Below are 19680 nucleotides of genomic sequence, written 5' to 3' on the forward strand. Positions count from 1 at the left end.
TTGCTTTGTACCTTTTCTCTCACTCTCTTCAGCTTTTCCAACAGAGACACCAGTATCAAAACAGGGAGCGAAAGCACAGGTGTGGATTTAGTAGGCAGCAAATCTCAAACCCCTCTGTGGGGATTAGGTGATTTGGGCTTTCAGAGCGGGCAGAGACACGGCAGTGTAAGGAAACCCTGAACCCACCCAAACCATTGATTTTCAGTCTGTGGTCTGTGGGTTTTTATAAATCTGGAGAGTACTGCTATGATATCTCCAAAAAGTATCTCAGAAAATGAAGCCCGTTGCCACTAAGCTTGAACTTACCATGGAGGAGGCTGAACCTCTGTAAGAAAACTATCGGGGGGTCCACAAGTAGTTAGAGGTTGAAACCCACTGCTCTGGTTACAAAGTCAGGCTGACAGCCAGTCAGGTGTGTAGTGATGTGAGGAAAGGAACGAACGCAGGAGGCTGCATGCTGCTTAAAATCAGCTGGTCCATACGGCGCATGAAAGGACCCCCTGATACTCCAGATACAGGCAGCTACACACACTACATTAGGCTGTATTAATTATTGGCTTGCACAGGAGGCAAAGAATGAACTTGGGACAGACAAGGAGATGAAGATGATGGTAGCAGCAGCAGCTGTTTTTTCCTTTGCTGATGTTCCTGTTCACTAAAATGAAGATGCTGGCTAGAACTGGGCTTTTGAAAAGACTAAAAATATTAGCAAGACTCTGCCGAAAGAAACAAGTGTGCTCCCCGCGCTCCTCTAACAAGGACCGGGCTGCTCGCCATTCAAATCATTAAAAGATAAAAAAGATCGGAGTGCTGTGTTGGGCTGCGAACCCCTCTGGTGTCGTCCTGGTGCGGAGGGCAGAAAGTCCATCGGCGAGTGTGCAGGGCCCCGGCGGGAGGGCCGTGTCACGGCACGCACAGGACCCGCCAGCGTCCCAGCCCCGCTCAGCGCACACGCCACCGCCGAGCTGCTACGACACGGTGGCTCCGGCAGCGTCCGCGCTCCTGGGGTCCTTCAGGCCAATGATGAAACTGTTGGTTCTCCTGGCCCCGTGAACCAGGGACAGCACTTCGACTTTGTCCACTTGATGGCCCCTGGCTACAAGAAATTCAATGTCTTCTTCAGAAAACTCACCTGTAGGGGTTTTAAAAGAGGAGTTTGTAACTGAAACCACTGCTGCCGCTCATGCCAAGCTCTGTCCTAGCCCTGCTGGGGCGTACGGTGCCATGGAAGCGCCTGTGGCCCCCGGGGTCCCAGCTGGGCCGAGCCCAGCGCCAGGACCAGCGCTGCCACCGCTCAGAGCCGGGCAGAGGGAAACAAGGGGATCCAGGAGACCATTTACAGATGGAGAAGATCCTCCTCTTTGGAAAAATGGGGAAAATAATTTGTTGGCACCTATTGTAGTCATTCGACTTACAGAACACCAGGCTGTTGCTGCTCTTAGGAGCTTAGGGACAAATGACAGTATTAACAGTTACGAGTGAAAATAAGATGCAAGGCAACTCAGAAGTAACAGTAGTAAAGCAAGTTGTCAAATGACAAACTTTGTGATAAGCCTTCCAGCTTCCCCTTCATGCATTTCTCAATCTTCCAGCCATCCACCTGAGGCTGTTTGTTCTTCTGCCTTCATTTTGTTTATTTGGTGGTTTGTCATTTCTGTATGAAGTGCCTGAGGACACGAGCTGGGGATGCAGCTGGACAAACCAAGCAGGCACACAGAAATCCCACAGTTATTTAAGCTCTATACAGTGCAGATATATTGCATAGATCTTGTTGAAGCCAAATGTCCAACCCCCAAAATTATGACCTTTTGAAGTTTCAGATTTGTTTGAATTACATTCTAGTTTCCAAGCCTGTGGGTCACACTCCACAGGCATTCTTAGATTTTCCTCCAAAATGTGAAATCCTAGAAACTTTGGCTATTTTGTGTCAAATTTAAACCAAATTTCACTTATGGTTCACTCTGGTAAGGTATGGGGCTTTGTAAAAACACCAGCTAGACCAAGACTTGCAAGAGCCGGCAGTGCCGTCTCCAGAGGATCAGCACGGATGCTGCATTTCCAGCACTGTCAAGCTACAAGCCTTGTCTTCTCCCCAGCTGGTGGAGTTAAGGGACATGGACTGGAAGGTGAAAGAATATCATTCATGGCAGTGGTAATAAAGTGTATGCAGAGCTGGCAGCTTTCAGGACCTGTCTGGGTGAAGCTGTGGTTGCACTCGTTTATTTGGATGTCCTCAATGGTGTAATATCAGATCGCCAAAAGGTTTTAAGGACAGCAGGAGTGCTACCAGGAGGTGAGCGGGGACAGAGGGAGGGATGGGGAGAAGCACCCCACGGAGTTTGGACAGGCAGTGTTGGAGGGATCAGGGAACGTTCCCAAAACACGAGGGAGAGGGCTCGGCGACGGCTGCAAGCTCTGTGGACACTAGGCTGCTGCTTCTTGTCTTCCCCAAAACCCCCTGCGCCCCCTGGGGACCCTGGACCACGGTGCCCCCACAGTAGCGCACCAGGAAACCCGTCTCCTTTTCTAAACACCCTGGAGTTGTTGGCTGCACAACTCCCGGTGTCCATACTCACTGTCAACCTGCAGGGTGTCAGACTGAAGCTGTGGGTGAAGTCGACCAAGTGACAAACTTTCACTCAGATTCTTGTTAAATGTTAACACATTTACCAAAACCTGCAAGAGAATAAAAGATCTTCAATAATTTAAAAAAGTAAAGAGAACAGGAGAAGCCAGCTTCTCAGGCATCCCTCTCGTTGGCGGCTTCAACATTTGCAGATGCGGCAGGCAAAGAAGATTCTGAACCATTCACCCAACAGCATGAACTAACGCAGGGTTTCACACACACAAAGAGACCCCTGAAATACAGCCTGTCCGCTGCTGGTGGAAAAGCGGTGCCTTCTCAGGGCTGCCTGGACCTCTTCTCACATAGCTCCTGCTAACTTAGGAGACTGCTGTGTCGGAACGTGATGTAATCTCTAAATACGTGTTTGTTACAGCCAAAAGCTCAGCACAAGACTTCTCCAAACAAAGCATTAGGAAGCAATGGTTGGCTTTAGTTTTGCTCTGAATAATGCCTTCCAAAAGGTAAGGAAAATGGGAGCCAGCTTCACTTGTGCCTTTCTTTTTAGCAATCCATTGATGTTGAGCATATAATCACGCTATAGGCAAGTACTTCTCATGATCATAAATCATAAATTAGGAGGAGCTGCCCAATTTCTAGCACATGCAGAGGAGGGAGGAGTTCATTTGGGAATGCGCTAAAAGGAGCGTTTCATAGGGAAAAGCACTGAAGGGCTGCCAGTCTCTGAACACAAAATGCTCCTGTTTCCCTGATGATCCTTATGAAGAGCTTTGAACAGGTATTAGAATGACACAAAAACATTACACATTTTGCCAAGATGCTTTTCCTCTATAATTGTGAGTGGTGCAACCAGGAAAGGTACAAGAGAAGTAAATCGGTAGCTCTGAGAAATTTGAAAACCCAAATGTGTGGAGCTGGTGACATAAAAGACTGAACTGGTGATCCTGTGGCCACCAGTTCCAGCACAGCTGGGGATGCTGGGAGGGGAAGGTCTGTGCTACGGGGACCCTGCTCAGCGCGGAGCCCAGCCGCAGCTCCAAGGGGCAGCACCGACCTGCACGATGCTGCTCAAGGCTTTGTCCCCGTTGTTTGCTCCCAGACAAAGGTACGTCCCGCACATCCCCTTGGACGGTCTCACGATGGTGGGCAACAGGAAAGACAGGGGCCGTTTCCGAGGCTGGATGAGGTTTTGCTGCAGTTGAAGAACAGACACACCAAAGAATTTCAACAAGGTGCCTAAAGCTTTGCTGGTGCTCAGGTTGTGCCGGTTAACTTCTTACTCTTTATGCTTCAGCCAGCAATGGCACTCGTGTAGTTTTACAAGGCTGACACCCTCACTGCTGCGATAACGCGCTCTGATGTTAACAGGATTGTCCCATTTCACACCGTGGCTCTCTTATATATACAGAAGGTATATAGAGCCATTTGCCCACTGCTAAAGTATGAGCCCAGCAGAGTGGGATGGTTTTACAACACGAGGCAAGAAGAAGCAACACAGCAGCACTGGAAGCCACCAGTACTGGTCTGTAACTGTTTCATCCAAAAATCTGGAGATTTTTTTTCATGCTATCTTTTAATTTTAAACCTGCAGAGCATCAATTAATAAAGAGAGTCCTTAATTCAAGCCAAGAGAAAAGGATGGTTGCTCTAAAGTGCATCTGGACTGCAGGGAAAATAGCCAGCTAAGATGTGCAGTATTGTTCGATAAAACTGCATTATAATAATAACTGATACACATGAAGCCTTCTGTTCACTCTGTTTCAGTGGCTCATATAATAAAAAAATAGGAGCTTAGTAATTAATAAGGTATTAAACAGCCTCCCTGTTGTGGAGATGAGAATAAAGTTGAAAAAATATGGTGCAGACAGCTCAATGTCATCTCCTGTCATTCATTACCGGTCTGGGAATGGAGTGGTTCGTTGTTTTGTTTTGCCAGGAGAAGTCCAACATCTGGCTGTTCAGGAGCACTCCGGAGGGCGTCATTATCCCACTGCCAAACGGACGGTTCAAAGAACTGAAAGAAGCACAAAGAAATCTCATTAAAATCCTCCCAGAGGTTCTCATACACCTTGAGGCTTTCACAGCTCCAATTTTTTGTCCCATCTTGGCTTGATAGAGACTCCTCAGTAGCTCTTATGGGCTGGTTAGATGTGAGGAAAGCCTCCATGTACTTAGGAGCAGCAACCACATGGGTGACAGCAGCTCTGTCCCTCCCTGTGTTTAAGGATTCCCCTCTACATGACGTCTCCATGCCCCCATCAGTCCTCAAATTTGGCCATGACCTCTTCTCCAGGGAGCAGATTCAGGCCAGTCCAGACATGTTTCGCTGTGAGATGTGTAGGATCGCACAGGGCAGACCATTCCTCCATTCCCCCATCCCTCCTCTTGCAGGACTGAGACAGAGCAGCGCAGCTGCTCCAGCTCTGGCCCCATCCCGTCCTGGTGAACTTGCCTTATCCCACCCTCCGAGTCCATCACGGAGGGAGGAAGCGAATCCTTTACCTTACAGCTGCCACAATGAAGTCATCGGGTCCCATGACAAGGACCTGGCTAGCAGCGGGGCCGCTCTCCACCGAGAAGTGAGGCACATGGAGATCAGACGAGAAGGACTGGGAGTCATTAATCAGCTGGCGCAGGGAATTAGCTTCTGATTTGCTTCAGCAATGAGGGAGGGAAAGAGGAAAGAAAGCCATGAGCCTAGGAAGCCAAACATCTCTTGGTCTCTTATTGGGAGCACATCTACTGGCTACTGGCGGCGTGCCCCTGAACTGGGGCTGGTGCTGAGGACAGGGAGCTGCTCCGGTTCCCGATGGAAGGAGACAAGCTGGCTCAGCCCGTGCGGAGCGGCAATGCCGCCAAGCTCTGAGCTCTGTGTGCTGTGGCGATCTCAGCCGCATGGAGATGGGCTGGCACCCCCTGGCCGAGGGCCCGTCCTCCAGCAGGAGGGCAAGTCAGGGACAGCCTGGGGCCACCAGCCACAGATTAACCTGGCTGGGCTGAAGCCCCCACCTGGCCTCTCCCGCACGTCTGGGTGTCCTGCAGGGGCACTGAGCCCCAGGGTGGGGAAGGGAGAGCCAGAAATGTGCATGAACGGTCATGACCATGTGGATGGCTGCTTATATGACTTGCTGAGGAGGAGTACTTAGAAGGGTGAAAAAGCAGGAGGAATCCTGAAGATGAAGCTGGTTCCAGGAAGCCTCCACGTAAGGACATCCCACGACCCACCCCTAGAGCCCCCGGTATCAGCTGTGATCCCTGTGGACAAGTGAGCCCTAGGAGGACACTGAAGTGTCCCCAGTAGGACAGAGACAGAAAAACCTCAGGTTTCCCTGGGCACTGAAAAGAGCAAATCCAGGAATGACATCCAAACCACACACCTTGCAACTGTCACCTTACCCGTCAGCCTCAGACCTACCTCACCATGTCTTCCACAGCGTGAGTGATGGACACATCACCAGATGGGTCTCCCAGGTTGCTAGCCAGACTCAGGGCTATTTTTAATGTCTACATTGAACACACAAAGAAAGAAAGAAAGGGCTATTTTTAATGTCTACATTGAACACACAAAGAAAGAAAGAAAGAAAGAAAAACACTTAGGTGGTTCTGGAAATACAACTTTTCATACTCCAAGGAGGAAGAGGTATCTGGTCTCCTGGCATGTTGGCTAAAGGCTATGAAGAAAAATGTTTAAAAGCCTGGTCCTGGAAATACCTCATGCAAAGGTCTGCCACACGTGGGTATGGGGACCAAAAGGACATCAGTTTGTCGTGGAAAACTGTGTGTGTGGGAGCTGAGTGTCTCCAGCGCCGTGCGAACACGGTGGAACATCCCTGGCAGGAGCAGACGAGCTGGCTCGACGCAGCTCTGTGGCCCGGCTGCGCTGCCAGCTGGCAGACGGGGTCACCAGAATGCCGCTCACTTTCTATTTCCATTCCTGAGTGGAGTTTACGGTGAATCCCAGTGAGACAGGGGGTCCTGGGCTCACCGCTGCTCCACTGGCCCAGCACCACAGCTGAGCAGAACTGAGCTATTCTGCTCACCAGCTGCTACCCACGCTCCTAGTTCTAAGTCATCCAAAGTGCTTGAACAGAAAGTGTCAGTCCCAGCACACTTAAGGGAAAGATGGTTTAAAAAGAGGGAGGGACCTGGTTTCTCATACATGCAGAATCCTGGCTAAGCCAGTCCGTTAAAAACGGGGAAGGAAGATGCCATTTCAAGACAGTTTACCCAGCCGTGCACAGCCAGAGACAGCCACGAGGAGAAACGTGCTCCTCAGCCAAGCCAGTTTGTGCCCAGCAGAAACACACCAGACTTTCAGCTTGCAGGTTGTGCCATTTTCATTCAAGCTTCAAGGCAGTACTTTGTCCTGCAGGTAGGTAGCTAGATGTGACATCTCTTTTGATACGTGCCACACATCAACAACTTATCCAGAAGTGTCATAATTTATCTTCTGATGTACAGTGTAGAACATTATTAACTTCCGGAGAAGGTGGCGTTTGCATGAAACAGTCTCCTGACCACCACACCATATGGAGGATGTACTCGGTGGCCATGGAGGAGCTCCACTGCAACACACAGACCATGTCCACCCCACACCCTGCCCATGGCTGTCCCAGGCCTGGACTGCCTGGTGCTGCCCTAGCACTGAATCTCAGCTGCGTGCTCAGCCGTGTGACCCCAGCTGGTCAGGGTTACACACCTTCGGAAGTCACGGCCCTGTATCTGGAGGCTGCTGCTCCTCAGCTGGGACATGACAACCAACGGGTAGAACTCCTGGCCTGGTGCAAATGCAGAGCAAACAGATTCATCTAAAGCTTCCTGAAGAGAGCTCAAAAATAAGTGAGTCAACCTTCTCTGCCTCTGCACAGGCCTGTCAGCGTGTAACGCCTCCAGCTGTTGCATTTTTTATGAGAGGCAACGACTTCCAAGCGCCCACTGTTCTGTCTGCTACAAGGACACGGTGAAATCCTTGCTTAAAGTCTCCAACTCCTAAAACCCAGTGGTGGGCCTGATAAGCATCTAAGAACATAACTCTGCTTACAGAGCAGGAACCTGAGCACTTGCTTGACTTCCTGGGAAGCTGTAATGTTTTGGTAGGGCTGACAGCCCTGAATACTGGAAAATCATGATCTGCACCATGGAGATCATGAGGTTGGCTACGTGTAAAGATTTTTTTAACATATAAAGCCTTGCGTCAGTTTTCCTTGTCATCGCCACAGACAGGATTTTGCTGCCCGCCCTCGCAGTGCCCCAGCAGCGCTCTGCTGTGTCCAGGGCCACTGCAGCACAAGAGGTGGAGGAAAGAGATGGATCACCCTCAGCTGCTGTGGGTCATTCTGAAGAGACGATTGCACACAAGAAATGGGCAAAAGCCACAGGTTTTTTTCTTCTGAAAAAGCTCTGCCTAAGAAAGAAAGAGCTCAGCAGAGCAGGAGGCTCCAGCACCTGCACCTACCTGAGGCAGCAGCACAGCTCAGATTTACACCTTAGCTATTTGCTCATTCTCCTCTTGGAATTACCTACAAACATTTCTGCACAACCAAGGAATAAATAAATAATTCTCTAGCAGCACAAGAAATTCATGCAAATATTGAACCTCTTCTTACCTCTGCCATCCAGTGCAGGACATTCCCCCTGGATACTTGACTTGTGATGTTAAAGCCCTCGAGGATGTTCAGTGCTGTGATCAGTGCAGGACCTGCATGTGGAGGCGGGGGACTGAAAACAAGATGACCTGTGAAGGGAAAAAGAGAGGAATAAAGCTGCTTTTGTCAGATACTGTCCAGTTATAACACTTTCCCATAAGCTAGTGTCCTCAAGGACAGGGACACCTTTCCACATTTGGGGGGAAATAATGGAAAGTAACATTATTTGAAAAAGATTTCCTAAAACATTCCTGTTGTATCTTTCTTTTTTTTTTATGATGAATGAAGGAAGCCCAAATAAGGATGCTTTTTTTATATCTGAAACTCAGCTCTTGTTGGTTGGCTAGCTGGTTTCTAAACTGCAGTAAGGAAGAATGGAGATAAAATGGGTCTGCAACATTACAGCTATAAGGAGAATAAATACAAGGTTTTCTAGAAGAGAATGACATTTTAGAAACTTTTTGCATAAAGTAAGTTTTTCTTCCTTGTCGGTCAACTATGGGAACAGCCTTCAGACATAGATGCTGGCCTATGGTCCAGCTTCTATCTAGACACAGTGTGATCATTTTGCATCTTTACATTCTAACACTATCAAAATACCAGCGGTTGCTATGAAGGAAAACACAAGCCCCAAGTGCTGGAAGCCCCCTGAAGTGCTGACCATGCACCAGTGGCAGCAGGCAGAGCAGAACCTCTCCGGTTCTCCGGACTTTGCTGCAGGTGTCTCAGTGTGTCTTTGACTTCCATTAAATGCTGTCACCGCTCCTTGCCAGGCGGAGCACATTTTAACTTGAGCTGCATGGCAATGGGTCAGGCGTTTACCTTGATAGACTGTGTGGATGGGATTCTCCACTGTGACGCTGTAATTGCTGAAGTCTTCCTCCACCAAGACTCCTCCGTAGTTCTGGACCTGTGCAGGAGAGCAAAGCAGCGCGCCCTGAGAACGCGGGGTCAAGGCTTTCCGTGCTCCTCAGGTCAACACGCATCACGCTGTCAAACAAACACTTGAGCCAAGTGCCAGGTTCCTCAGGATGCCCCAGCACCCTGTGCTTCCATGGCCCTGGTGGCCTCGCTCACCACCTCCAAAAGCTCACCTGCCCCAGCGTGCTCTGAAGACGTCCTGCCCACCCATGACCACGGGGACTGGCGCTGCCTCGCTGCCTCCTCTCCCCAGGGTAGCAAGGATGAGTATGTTAAAGGTTATGGAAGCATTTGAATGCTACCAGGATAAAAGATACATATGGATCCAGAACAGACCTAACAGGTCACTATCCCTAGAAATCTTTAGCATTCAATTTCCACCCTTTTTTAAATTATTTCAGGTGATAGTGGGTCTGCTGTACCCTTGGTCTTTCTTTAAGACTCTGTTAAACGTACGTTTTGCTGGCCTTGATAATTGTCATGAATGCAGTAAAGATGGGTAATCCCCCCAGTGCAGCTCTTCTGCGCCTGAGTCATGATGGGGACGAGGTGGGACGATGGCAGCTGCGCTCTGCTGGCCGGCCATGGCGCAGGCAGTGTTCTCAGCCCGCAGACAGGTGCGCTGTGCCCACGGGGGAACTCTTTCCTTCCACCCAGGAGAAGCCACGCAACCCGGTGAGAGGTTCTGCTGGGGTGAGTTGCTGCCATGAGCCCTCTGGACTTCCATCTCCAAAATGGGTAAGAACAAATAACCTGTGCATGCTCTGATTTCCAGGCCAGCCAGCTAACTTGGCAATAAAAATTCTTTGGCAGAAACAGATGAATCACTGGAGCAGAGAAGCTAATGCAGGGCACGTTGTGGGGGGCATGTCAAACCACCCCAAAGCTGCAAAAGAAGACGGAGCCCCTGCTTGGGATCCCTGTCCCCTTCCCAAGGTCCTGGAGAACAGGCCGGCTGAACCCCGGCTGAGGTGCGTGGGTCCATGCCACGAGCTGCCCCCCTGAAACCCGGGAGAAGTGGAGGGGAGCGGGGCAGGAGGAGCCTGACGGCTCTGAAAGAGAAGCCCTGGTCAGCCACACGCCACTGGCATCACCCCAGATTCCCCAGGGAAAACTGTTTTGCACCTGTGCCTTCCCACCACAGGATGGAAACAAAGGGTGGGGTGTTTTGGAGATTTGCTTGATTTCACCACATTGACGCCCTCCCTTTGCTGGAACAATAAACACTCAGCCCTGCTCTGCAACCAAAGCTGGAATTATGCACTTGATCCCGGAGCTTTGCCAGGGCCTTTGGTGTTGCAACTCCAGGCCTTGCTCCTCCACAGTTTGTGCTTCCCCGCGGCAGCCCAGCCAGGGCAGGGGGTGATGAGGGTTCACCCGTGGAGATGGACAAGGTTGGGACTTGTCCTGTTCCTTGTTCTCCACCTCTGCTGTGGCCAAAACGAACCGCAGGAGGAGATTTCCAAACACAGAGCTCACAAATGTCTCAGGCTCGAGCTGAATGAGCCCATTCCAGATTACCAACGGCATGCTGAAGGTGCATCACTTGAACTGTATTGGTAGGGAAAAATAGTGCCACCAACTACCCTGACTGCAGCTAGACAGCAATAAGTTTGGGGTTTCTTTACCAGAAGAATTACTTTGTTTGTTGGTGCTATTTTTTCCAGAGCACCTCTAACAGCAGGAGTGAAACTAGGGCAACTCTAAGTGGGACCAAGCCTGCCTGATCCTCTGCTCACAAGGCTCACAGTTTTATTTTTAAACCATCTTGCTGGAGTCTATATCTTACAGTCCTAATAACAACCAAAATTTGTGTTTAACAGTGGGGCACCTCTAGTTATGGGGAAAAAATACCAACACAGCCTAGAGGAGATCTTGAAATGGAGATGAGCCTTCAAAAAACCAGTCTGTCCTGGTTACAGAGGAAATGGAGGTTTCACTTCTGCAGGCTGTGGAAGTGACCTGTGTGGCACTTATACCACTGCAGTGACAGGGACAGGAAAGAAAAAGGAGGCTCCATGCATTTGTCCCCATTGTTGTGCTGACACTCGGGTGTGGCTTATCTCCAGGTAGTCACATCGGGTGGGTGACATGGCGGCATCCCCAGCCCAAGCTGTGCCATGCGGTCTGGGGCAGAGACAGGGACAGACTCACCTCCGAGATCATCTCCTGGGTCAAGTTTCCGCTGTAGAAGGCTGAGACCCCTTCTGTCCCCACCAGCTCCAGGACGGCCGCGAGGTCCAGGCGCCTGACGAACATGCCCGGCAGCAAGGGCTGGCCGTCCGGCAGGAAGATCTCCCGAAATCTGTCCGAGCAGTTCAGGTCCTTCAGTTCACTTATGGCTTTGGCTGCGGGCAAGAGGGAGAGGGACATCCAGAAGAGCCAAGAACGCGCAGGGGACCCGGAGCCACTGTGTGCCTGATGGGGATCTTGGAGACTTGCTGCTGCCTCTTGGCCTATTTCAAAACTCGAGGGAGACTGAGGGGTGACTCATTCATGGGGATCAATATGGAAAGGGGGAGTGTCAGGAGGATGGAGCCAGGCTCTTCTCGGTGACAACCAGGGACAGGACAAGGGGCAATGGGTTCAAACTGGAACACAGGAGGTTCCACTTAGATTTGAGAAGAAACTTGTTCCCGGTGAGGGTGTCAGAGCCTGGCCCAGGCTGCCCAGGGGGTTGTGGAGTCTCCTTCTGTGCAGACATTCCAACCCGCCTGGACACCTTCCTGTGTAACCTCACCTGGGTGTTCCTGCTCCATGGGGGGATTGCACTGGATGAGCTTTCCAGGTCGCTTCAACCCCTGACACTCTGGAGTTCTGTGAGGCTGGGCCGTGCATCCCTGAGGACCAGGAAGGAACCCCAGAGGACCCTGTGCCTTCCCCGGCTGGTCCTGGACTGCCCAGCATGGGCTGCTCTGACCTGTCCCCGACCAGCCCTGGGAAAGGGCTCCAGCTCTGCTCTACCACGCTCCCCATTGCAGTCTGTGGCTCACACATTGCTCAGCTCCCACCACCACCCACCTCCACATCCAAAGAGCCCTAATTTCCCATGAATAATGATCTACATTCCCAGATGCCACATGCAATGGCTCCCCACCAGGTACTCACCCAAATCATGTGTGACATTAAACCCCTCCTGGGCGACTCCAGCCACAAGACCCAGCAGCTCGGACCACGGGAGTCTGCCAGAGGAGAAAGGACAAGGAGAAACGTGCCGTGCAGGGGTGCAGCAGGGCAGGGTGCTGGGGAGCCCATGCTGGGCTCGGCTCTGTGGTCAGGGGGCTTCTGAAAGACCAGGCTGTGGGCCAGCGGGGCCAAAGGGAGGACTGAGCTTTCAGTGGGTTGTTTCTTTTTAGCAGGACCATCATCAAATGCTCCATGATGGGCACAAGAGAGGAAGGTCGGCACAAGGACAGGGGAAGGGCCATCTCTGGAGCAAAATTTCAAGCCAGGCCCTGGCCTTGAGCAAATCATTCAGGTTTCTCCCTCCCTGTCCCATCAAGGACAGCCACACTTCTTAAGGTCCAGCTAAAGAGACAATGAAAGTGCAGACATGCATGAAAATGTCCTGTGCCTGTTTCTAAAAGAACATTTATTTTCCATCTTGTTAGCCAAAATTTTTCTTTGCAGAAAACCCGACCAAGCTTTTGTTAAATGAAGTACTGAAAAATGAACGTATTTCTCAACATAAGCCTCCAAGCACCCCTTAGCTAACGGTTTTGACTGATGTCTGAGAACGTGGTCTGACGGTGAGGGCCCGTGAGCTCCAGGTCCCCTGTGGAGGCCCCGAGGCACAGTCTGTGCGGCACAAGGACAGCTCGCCTGTGCCCGCCTCGTCTCTTACCTCCCGTGTAACTGGTGTGCCTGGTGCAGTCCTTGTATCATGCCTGGCACCCCCACGAGCAGACCTGGCTGTACAATAGGAAGGAGAAAAAGGGATTGCAAGTCAAGAAGATGCAAGTCACATTCACATGGTCTATAGGAGCGGGGAAGAGGTCTGGAGCAACACACTAAATTAGGGAATAAAAGGTTTTGAAAGGAATGAGGCAAATTCAATCCTGTTCTCAATCCAGTTTGGTCAGGAAAGATAACTCAGCAGAGCAACACGGGATCGTGCTCCCTCCTGCGGCCCTTGTTCTCCCGGCTCTCCGCTGCCAGAGGGATGTGGCCCTTTACTCCACAGCCCTGCAGGCTCCAGGTGGTTTTGCGCTTCCAAAGAAGCATTTTCCCTGGACTCCACATGTCTGCAGGGCCCAGGATCTCCCTGGTGGTGGGAGAGGCCTCCTGTTGCCTCCCTGTGCCAGAGAGTTGTGGGTAGAGGAGAGCTGGAGACATTAGCCAGCTGCAGCCCCGGAGGGGTCGGCGTGGGACACCGCTGCTCACCTTGGTGTCCTTCTGCAGGTCCCCGTCCAGCGGGATGCCCAGGGGAGCCACCTCACCGAAGTCGATCACCCAGCTCCTGTTCTTCCGGATGTCGTGGACCAGCATCACGCCCCCCCTGCAGCGAGATGGGGTCACAGCTGGCACAGCTGCCCCTGCAGCAGCCGCTGCCGTAAAGCCAGAACAAAGAGCACGGGTGCCACCAGGGCCGGGGCCAGCCCCAGCGTGACAGGGCCATCGTCACAGGTCCCCAGGCTCAGCAGTGACCCGGGACTGGCCAGCAGTGCAGGGGAACGCTGCTGCCCTGCCCCAGAGAGCGGCTCAGGACAACCAGGCAGCCCTGTGCTGAGCCTGCAGCGAGGCTGGAGCAGCCCCTGCCAGCCTGGCCAGAGGACCACTGGCTCTGTTCCACCGGCAGGCTGGGACTACCTGGGATTGTCTTTCTAATCTGAGCAGTTTTGCAACAAAACAGCGTTTTTGCTTACAACAGCAGCCCGTGGCACAGCCTGGAGAAGCTATCAGGTAACAGCGTTTTATGCAACGCTCTCGAGACCTCCTGGAGAGCAGCGCTCACGTGGATGCCACCCTGGGACGGGGTGTGAAGAGGCCACCTGTCACCAGGTGCTACCCCGGCTGCTGCCCCACACCCGGCTCCAGCCTCAGCCACAGCCGGAGCAGCGCTCACAAAGGGCAGCTCTCAGTCTCTGAAAGCGATGGGACCGAGCCCAGCGTGCTCCCAGCTCCCAGCACACTCGCACAGGGGCTTGGCAGCCTGTGGTCACTTTTTCAACCCTCTTGAGCCTGAGGCTTAGGCTTTCCCAGCAGCCACTTCGGCAGACACAGCTTCTCCCTCCCTGGATGTCTCCGTCCCTCACTGTCAACTGGATGCACATGAAGGGTCCCTGTCCCTGTGCAGACATGGACACATCCACCGCCTGATGTCAGAGACCCAGTACCACGTGCTGGGACACGCGCTACCAGGAGGCAAGTCTCAGCTGATGGGGGAAACCATCTGCTTAAGAACAACCACAGAAAACATCACAGGGGAGAATGACCAACACTTACCCGCCGATCCCTGACGTGTGGGGGTTGACTATTCCTGCGCAGAGGGCTGAGGCGATGGCTGCATCTACGGAGGAGCCCTGCTTGTTGAGCACCTCTATGCCCAGGGCCGTGCAGCGGGCAGCATCTGTGACCACGGCACCGCGGTGGAAGATCTGCCGGACGAGGAGAGCGGGTGTGCTCAGGGAGGGGTGCTGGGGCCACACAGCTCCTTGGGACCTGAAGCCTGAGGCCACTGCCAAGGCTGTGGCTGATCTGCATTTCCAGGTGCCTCCAAAGGCAGGTGGAAGTAATATGTCCCTTGGCCCCCCAAGGCAGCGGTGGCTGCTCTGCATGTAGCCGTGGCCATCAGCTCAGCCAGCTTCCAACAGCAGAGGTGCTGCGCTGCTGGGCCATGTCTCACCCTGTCCTCCGCAACCCCAGAGCAATGAGTGACAGTGTGCTGTCCCTGCGCTGCACAACACGGTCACTGGACACAGGAATACAGCTGCAAAGAATGCAGCATTGCCCAGCACCACGGCATGTTCTCATCCCGCCCTGGTGCCAGTGCCACCACTAATGCAGTCACAGAAGGTTATAAAAGGCTCATTTTAACCCTACGGGACAAATTGCGGCATCTCAGCACGAGCCAGCGTGGCTTTGGGAATTGTGAGGACAGAAGGGCGCGGGCAGGACTGGAGGCAGGACTGGCTCCTCCGCAGAAGGGCTGCGTTGCACAGGCTCCCTCAGGCGCTGCGCCCCCAGTGCTGTGCTCTGCATGCCAGCAAGAGAGCAAAACATTTAAAAAAGCAAATCCGTTCCATGTGGACTTGCAGGCAGCTCTGCCTTCTGAGCAGCAGGTGGAGAAGATGACGGTAACTACTGGCTGCCCCTTGGCCCTTCTCAGGCTGCAGCGCCTGGCAGGAGCTGTTCTGCAGGTACAACCCCACGGCCACGCTGCCTTTTCTCGGCAGTTTAGCACTGCAATGAGGGACAGATCAGCAGGACGTTTAGCTCTGTTTTCAGCTATTGCCCTGCTTGGTCCTGGATGAATCCTTCCAGAGGTGAGTCTGGGCATGCAGATCCATAGAACTCTCTTCAAGTCGAGATACATGAAAGACTCCTACTGCTTAACTAAGGGTTGCTTTGTGAAATCATTCACATCTGGCTCAAACCACAGCTGGAGACACAGCAGCGGGGGTGCCTGTTTCCTCCTGGCAGCACCCCAAAACCCGCCGGGCACAGCCACCCACGCCCTGACCGCGGCGCTGAGAGCCCAGCTCTCCGAGTACAACCCCCAGCCACAGGGAAAAGCTTTCAAGACAATTTGGAGTGGAATCACAGAGACTCAGAACCCAGGGTCTCACTGACACCAGCCGGGGCTCACCAGCACTCACCCCACTAAACTGTGGGCAAAGTGGAAAGTTAGGGAGCTTCTCCTATTTTGCGGGCCAAAGCCCAACCACAAAGGCACTGCTTCATCTTACCTGAGGGTCCCCAAAATAGATCTGCATGATCAGGGCCACCGTGACCCCCATGGCGAAGGTGAGGCAGGCGGTGATGATGACAGTCAGCCCGTCCTGCCGGCAGCTGCAGTCTCCAGAAAAAGGGTCCTTGCTGGTCTCCTGGAGAGGGGACACGTCCTGGCTGCCCATCTCTGATGAGGACGAGGGCAGGCGCTGGAGACGCGCAGACTTCAGGAAGGAGTCTGGGTCTTTGTGAGCAGCAGGGAGAAAACAAGTGTTAGTTATTGAGCAACACGGGGCTCTTATTGCAGTGTTTACCCAGCGCTAACGTTACATCGTGGCCCGTCCAGCAAGGTTATTATCTTCCCTATTGATTCCAGCTCGATAGAGAATTTCTGGCTCAGACACTGCCCTGGGCTGCTTTATCAATCCCTTCTGCTAGCTCTAGTCAGCTCAAGCTGACTTCCCTGGAGATTAAGAAGGGTGAAAAAACCTGAATTTTGCTCCATTTCAGTCCATCCATCAGTCTTCAGTGACAGGCCCACAGTTACTGCTCCATTTGGATGGGTTCTTAACACAGCACTGACTTGCAAACAGGTCTCTGAAATGCATCAGGACTGAAGAAGAGGAAATTAAGATATTAAAATAAAAAATCCAGCAGCCTTATTGGGAACTATTCTTGAGCTAGAGCGCTTGAGCAAGATAGAGGTGAAGCAAAACGTGTGGCCCAGGCACAGGAAACACCCCTATGGAAGCCAGCAAAGCGGTGCAGAGAGGAGCAAACCTGCAAACCAGAGGGCCTCGGGGCGTCCGCCCGCTCTGACGGCAGGATCAGCTCTGCTCTAATTTCTCGCTTCCTCCAGCTGACAGGGCCCACTGTGAAATCAAGCTGCTCGCCGAATGCCCAGCTCTGAGATGGCAAATGCAGCGGGGCAGGGTTTTGCTGGGTGGCTGCTGGGTGGCAAACAGTGCTCGGCAGGATGAAAAGGTCTCTCTTTTGCTCTGAAAGATGCTTTGAATCTCTGCCCGCGCCAGCTCCTTTGCGGCGGGGCGGACGCCGTCCGAGCGTGCCCTGCCTGTGCGCGGAGCTGCTGCCGCAGCCCTGGGGACGTGCCCATCGCTGCCGGGCACCACAGGGGACACGCAGCTCACGCACCGGCCAGGGCTCCTGGATGAATGATTTCAGGGGCTGCTGAGAGCCAGCGGTGCTGCAGTGTCCTGTGCATCCATGCTGGGAAGAAGAGAAGCACCAAGTGGAAAAGACAAGATGAGAAGCTTGTCCCTCCACTCAGGGGATGTTTCCTGGGTTTGGGGTAAGGGACAAGGGAGTGAGCAGGGTATCGTGCATCCCCCGTCACCCCACTCCATCTGCTCTGGCAGGCAGCATCTCCCTGGGGGCTGCAGCCCTGTCCTTGCCATGACATTAGCAACACCTCCCGGGTGCAGCTGTCCTGGGGCCAGGCAGGGAGTTCGTTTTTCAGTGAATCAGGAGTAAACCCCCTGCAGCCAGGGAATCCCCTTTGGGTGAATTTAATCTCATTTATGCCTTGGTGATTTAAGAGCAGGACTGGGAAAGGCTCAGCTTTCCCTGCCCGCACCTGAGCATGCACGGAGCCCCTCCCTGGCACGTCTGGTCTGAGTGAGCTGGAAGAGACCTGGGAGGGGGTGATGGGCTGGGGTGTCCCCGCTGGAGGCCAGAACTGCCCTGGCAGGGGATGCCATTGGGGAGCAATGTCACATACGGCCCCTGGCACCCCCCTAGTGGGGAACAGCCCCACCAGTGGGGAAACAGTGAGGAGTGAGCCGGGCTCCTCTGCACAGCCCCACCAGGACACCATCACTCTGCTCTGCTCCCATAGCGCTGGTGACAGGCCAGCCCAGCACGAGGGGACATGAACATCCAGAGAGCAACCAGGGGAGAGGACAGGCCACAGCTCTCCAGGGTGGCCTTGCCCACCCACACAGAAATCCCTTCGTTCTCCACCACAGACATCCCGCATGGCACTGGGCAAGTCACTCAGTCTCTGTGACCCCTGGCACAGCGTGGGGAGAGCAGCGCCACAGCCTGGGGACAGGAGGGGCTGGAAGGGGTCAGTCGGGAGCACAGAGGGCAAGGACCAGCTCGAGAGGCCAACACACAAGTGACTGTCCCACCAATGACATCCATGCTTGAAAGAGAAGCCACCAAACACTACTTGGTTTCTGTGGGGGCTGTGAAGGAGACATGGCTCCAACGGGGGAACCAGGGTCACCTCAGCTCTGGAGCTGCTGCGGAGGGAACAGCAGAGACTGGAGCTGCTCACAAGCTCTGGCAGGTGCTGCAATGTGGGACCATTCAGTCCTTTCGTGGTCTGTCCCCAGCATCGACAGCACAACAGGGCTCCCTCCTTTCAATGAGATCTTCTGGGTGGTAGAAACCTAAGATCCTCGTTCCCTCCCTGCTGGTCTGGCAGATAACGCAGCATGGAGAAACAGCCGGATTTTGCAACACACATGCAGGGTCAGATGAGCGTGAGGTTCCACATGGCAGGAGAGCAGCAGCTCCTCCAGCCGCCCCCCGCACAGACGCCGGGGAGCCTGAGACCCCGTGCCCAGCGGGGCGGCCGCACGGCCGAACTGCTCCCAACTGCTCGTGCTCTGCGCGCGAGCCAAGAGGCCTCGTGCTTTCGGGAGAGCTGCCCCCCCGGAGCCGCACACGACAGCTTCACCCCACCAGCGCGGGATGGCGTGGGACAAGAACGGCCGATGGGGACGGCACCCGGCGGTCGCAGCGGGACGGGGCAGAGGACAGGGGCTCTGCTCAAACGCGGGGTTCTGGGGCGGCAGGGCAGACGCCTGCTCACGGGATATGAAGCAGCCCGGGGGATGAAGGGCAACGTTCCTGGAGAAACACGGCATGAGGGAGAAGAAACGTTTCTCCGAACTGCTGAGAAGGAAGCAATCAATTAGAAACAAGCAAAGGGTTTTCTCAAGGACCAAAGCACCACCTGAGTTTATTAGCCCCGCGCTGCCGGCGGCAGGGATCGCTAGCTCCGTGCCAACCCCCGGCACCTCCCGCTCCCCCCGCGCCCGCGGCCCCGGCACGGCCCCGCAAGGGAAACGAGGGGCTGGGGACCGGGAGGAGCCTGGCGGGCCCCGCTCCCCGCGGGGGCCGGTCTGGAGGGTGAGGGGGCTGCGGGTCGAGGGGCCCCCCAGGCCGGGAGCGCGGGGCCGGGGACACGCTGCGCCGCGGGCGGGCTCGGCCGTCGCCCCTCACCCGTGTCCTGCTCGCCCAGGAACGCGTCCTCCTCCTTCCGGGCGCGGAGGCCGCTCTCGGCCGCGCCGCCCGCGTCCTCCTCGGGCAGCCGCGGGAAGCTGGTGATGCTCATGTAGTCCACGGGCGAGCCGGCGGCCAGGGCCCGCTGCCGGCCTGCCCCCGCCTCCGCCGCCACCGGCACCGCCATCGCCGCCGCTGCCGGAAGGGGCCGGGCTGGGCGCCGCTCGGGTCCTCCCCGCGGCGGGGCGTGCCGGGGAGCGGCCGGGCCGGAGCGCGGGGCCGGGGCGCTGCCGAGGCCGCGGCGGGCCCTGCGCGGGCAGGAGAGCGAAGCCGCCCCGGCCGCGGGCGCTGCCCCGCAGCACGGGCGCTGCCCCGCGGCACGGGCGC

The 19680-nt window shown here is 54.4% G+C and overlaps 1 protein-coding gene across 2 annotated transcripts; it reads right to left on the minus strand.

Annotated features, from left to right (window-relative positions):
• Positions 1-274: 274 nt before the first annotated feature.
• On the minus strand, positions 275-19480 carry GGT7 (gamma-glutamyltransferase 7; the record flags this gene model as incomplete). Of its 2 annotated transcripts, XM_080354512.1 has the most annotated exons (16): positions 275-1132; positions 2577-2676; positions 3639-3776; positions 4481-4598; positions 5087-5239; positions 6000-6088; positions 8191-8318; positions 9052-9139; positions 11305-11498; positions 12259-12332; positions 12995-13062; positions 13534-13648; positions 14596-14747; positions 16059-16285; positions 16531-16654; positions 16822-16921. In XM_080354512.1, the coding sequence occupies 15 exons, from the start codon at positions 16544-16546 to the stop codon at positions 969-971; spliced, it is 1824 nt and encodes a 607-aa protein (XP_080210638.1). In that variant the 3' UTR covers positions 275-968. The 2 variants fall into 2 exon arrangements, with proteins under 2 accessions (XP_080210638.1, XP_080210639.1); XM_080354513.1 differs by lacking the exons at positions 16531-16654; positions 16822-16921 and adding an exon at positions 19294-19480.
• Positions 19481-19680: the final 200 nt, after the last annotated feature.

The sequence above is a fragment of the Nesoenas mayeri genome (assembly GCF_963082525.1).
Source record: "Nesoenas mayeri genome assembly, chromosome: 16".
In the NCBI taxonomy this organism is placed as follows: Eukaryota; Metazoa; Chordata; class Aves; order Columbiformes; family Columbidae; genus Nesoenas; species Nesoenas mayeri.